Here is a 2,493-nt window from a genome sequence, read left to right on the forward strand (position 1 = left end):
AGAAATACTCCTTTTTTTTTGTACTGACCCTGTCTGCTAGTCCCTTTCTCATTTGGAAAGCAAGTTGGATATTAACATTAAAAGGACTGTAAGTGACAACACAGCACCAAATGATCTGCCACCAGCAATTCTCCTTTTGCCAGATTCACCAAAATCCGCTTCCTGCTGGCCCAGGGCAGTGCTGTACATGTCTGGTGTCTGCTCTCGTGTTCCCCACAGAGTGGCTAGCTTTCAGCTTGGAGCCTCTCCCTTGTCCCCCTCCTGGCCAGGCCGCTGCTTAAAGGTGAGCATGAGCAGCAGCAGCAGCAGAGTTTCCTTGAGCTCCTGCGGTCTGCGTCCACATAGAAGTGCAAGCCGAGGTAGGAAATGTACAGGTTGATGGGGAGGGAGATGACAGGGAAGACCCACATGGTGATGTCCAAGACAGGGGCAGCAGTTGACAGAGCAATCAGGGCCAGGCAGTGGCGCAGTGCCACCCGCCGGCAGAGGGCTGGGTGGGTGATGGACATCATGCAGTAGCCTCCTCGGGAGTAGTCTTCATGGAGGCCCCAGCTCAGGGCACTGAAGTGGGGGAACTGCCAGGAGTAGAGGATCCCTCCCAGAAGAAGCGCTCCAGCATCAAGGCTTCCAGTGGCGGCCGTCCAGCCCATGACAGGAGGAATGACTCCCACCACATCTCCAACCCAGGTATTGGTGATGCTAATCCTCTTCAGTGATGTGTAACAACAGGTATACAGGAAAATGTTGAAGGCCCCCAAGGCCCCTGTGAGTGGGTTCACTCCCCAGGTCAGAAGGGCCACTCCTGGCACAGGACAACAGGTGGCAAAAGACACAGCTAGCAATGGGCTTATCTGTCCGCGAACCAGAGGCCTGTTCTTTGTTCTACTCATGGTTGAGTCAAATGGCACCTCAAAAAACTGATTTATGGAGTTGGTAGCACAGGATGCAAGACCAGTTCCAAAGGATGTAAGCAGGAAGCAGGACCAGTCGAAAGGGCCTGGAGCCAGTGCGAAGCCTGCTGAAGTGGTGGTTACCACAAGAGCTGTGAGTTTGATCTTGGACAGCCGGGCCAAAATGCCAGGCAGATCGTCAGTGTGAAGCTTCATCTCTTTCCACTGCCTTTCTTCCTTTTTCTCTTTGGCTATATCAAGGGAATGGTCCACTATGGAGGTCGTCTCCAGCTCCACCAATTCCTCATCTGGCTTTTGGGAGACAGAGGCAGACTAGGTGCTAGGAAAGATGGCAGATCATCCACTCCTGCTCTAGCCTGCCCTGAAGAGGTGTGTTCAAGGAAAGGAGAAGCCGGTGGCTCTGGCTTTGGTTTGACTTGCTGGCTAAGGCCCCTGTGCAGCTGTGTGACATACATGCGCTTGAGGAAACTCAAGTGCTGGACCGTGACCCACTGATTATTGACATTCCTGAACAGATGTGTGACCCTGTGTGGCAACCCCTGTATAGCTCTTCTCTCTAAATACCACACACATCCTCCTACTGAGCCTGTGAGGAGGCTCGAGGAAATAGTGTGCGGGGACGCGGCCATAACGCACTGGTGCAGCAGTCCCTAGGATCCCAGCGTCCTCTCACTTCACCGGCTCCTGAGCGCCGCCATCTTGCTAGCCCTCAGGTATATATTCTTATATAGATTTATCTACATGTTTCTTTTTTCGTTTTTTTTTTTTTTTTTTTTTTTGGTTTTTTTCGAGACAGGGTTTCTCTGTATAGCCTGGGCTGTCCTGGAACTCACTTTGTAGACCAGGCTGGCCTCAAACTCAGAAATCCATCTCAAACTCAGAAATCTGCCTGCCTCTGCCTCCCAAGTGCTGGGATTAAAGGCGTGCGCCACCATCACCCGGCTTGCATGTTTCTTATAGATACATAATATATATTCCTAAATAAATAAGTAATCAATATATTCTTAAATAAAACTATATATTCTGAAATAATTAATTACAAACTACTCAGTCAGTACAATGTTACTTGTATGTATATTTTAAGGGCTGGGCATTTGATTTTGGATAACCAATTTTTATTGTGATCTTTACAACTGTCAAATCAGCCTGGTTTGCATTTTTTTGTTTTTTTACACTATAAATGAACTAGACATCTTTCTGTTCCACTTTTACAAAATAAATAAAATTAGAAAATGGGAATTATGAGTATAGTTTTTTTCACTTGGGTATATATTTGTCCAAATAAAAATAATAAATGGTTTTAGAAACCTTTGCATATTTGACTGTCATTTCATGTAAATTATGCTGGCTAAATGTTGGAGAATGACTACTGACCTTCATTTACATTTTTTTTCCATTTAAGGTGATCTATCTCATCAGAAATCCCAGAGATGTTCTTGTTTCTAGTTACTTTTTCTTGGATAAGTCAAACCTTGGGAAGAATCCAGAATCACTGGGAACTTATCTTGAATGGTTCCTCAAAGGCAATGGTGAGTATCCTGTGAAATATAGGAGATGAGGGGAAACTCAGAGACAGTTATTT

The 2,493-nt window shown here is 46.4% G+C and overlaps 1 protein-coding gene across 1 annotated transcript; it reads right to left on the bottom strand.

The window, feature by feature from the left end:
* Positions 1 to 231: 231 nt before the first annotated feature.
* LOC114635940 (protoheme IX farnesyltransferase, mitochondrial-like) lies at positions 232 to 1,612 on the bottom strand. Its single transcript, XM_028784290.1, is given in 3 exon segments — positions 232 to 308; positions 311 to 1,211; positions 1,214 to 1,612. Coding segments are annotated over 3 exon segments (1,305 nt in total). The 5' UTR covers positions 1,541 to 1,612.
* Positions 1,613 to 2,493: the final 881 nt, after the last annotated feature.

The sequence above is a fragment of the Grammomys surdaster genome, unplaced genomic scaffold, assembly GCF_004785775.1.
Source record: "Grammomys surdaster isolate TR1022 unplaced genomic scaffold, NIH_TR_1.0 120108, whole genome shotgun sequence".
Taxonomy (NCBI): Eukaryota; Metazoa; Chordata; class Mammalia; order Rodentia; family Muridae; genus Grammomys; species Grammomys surdaster.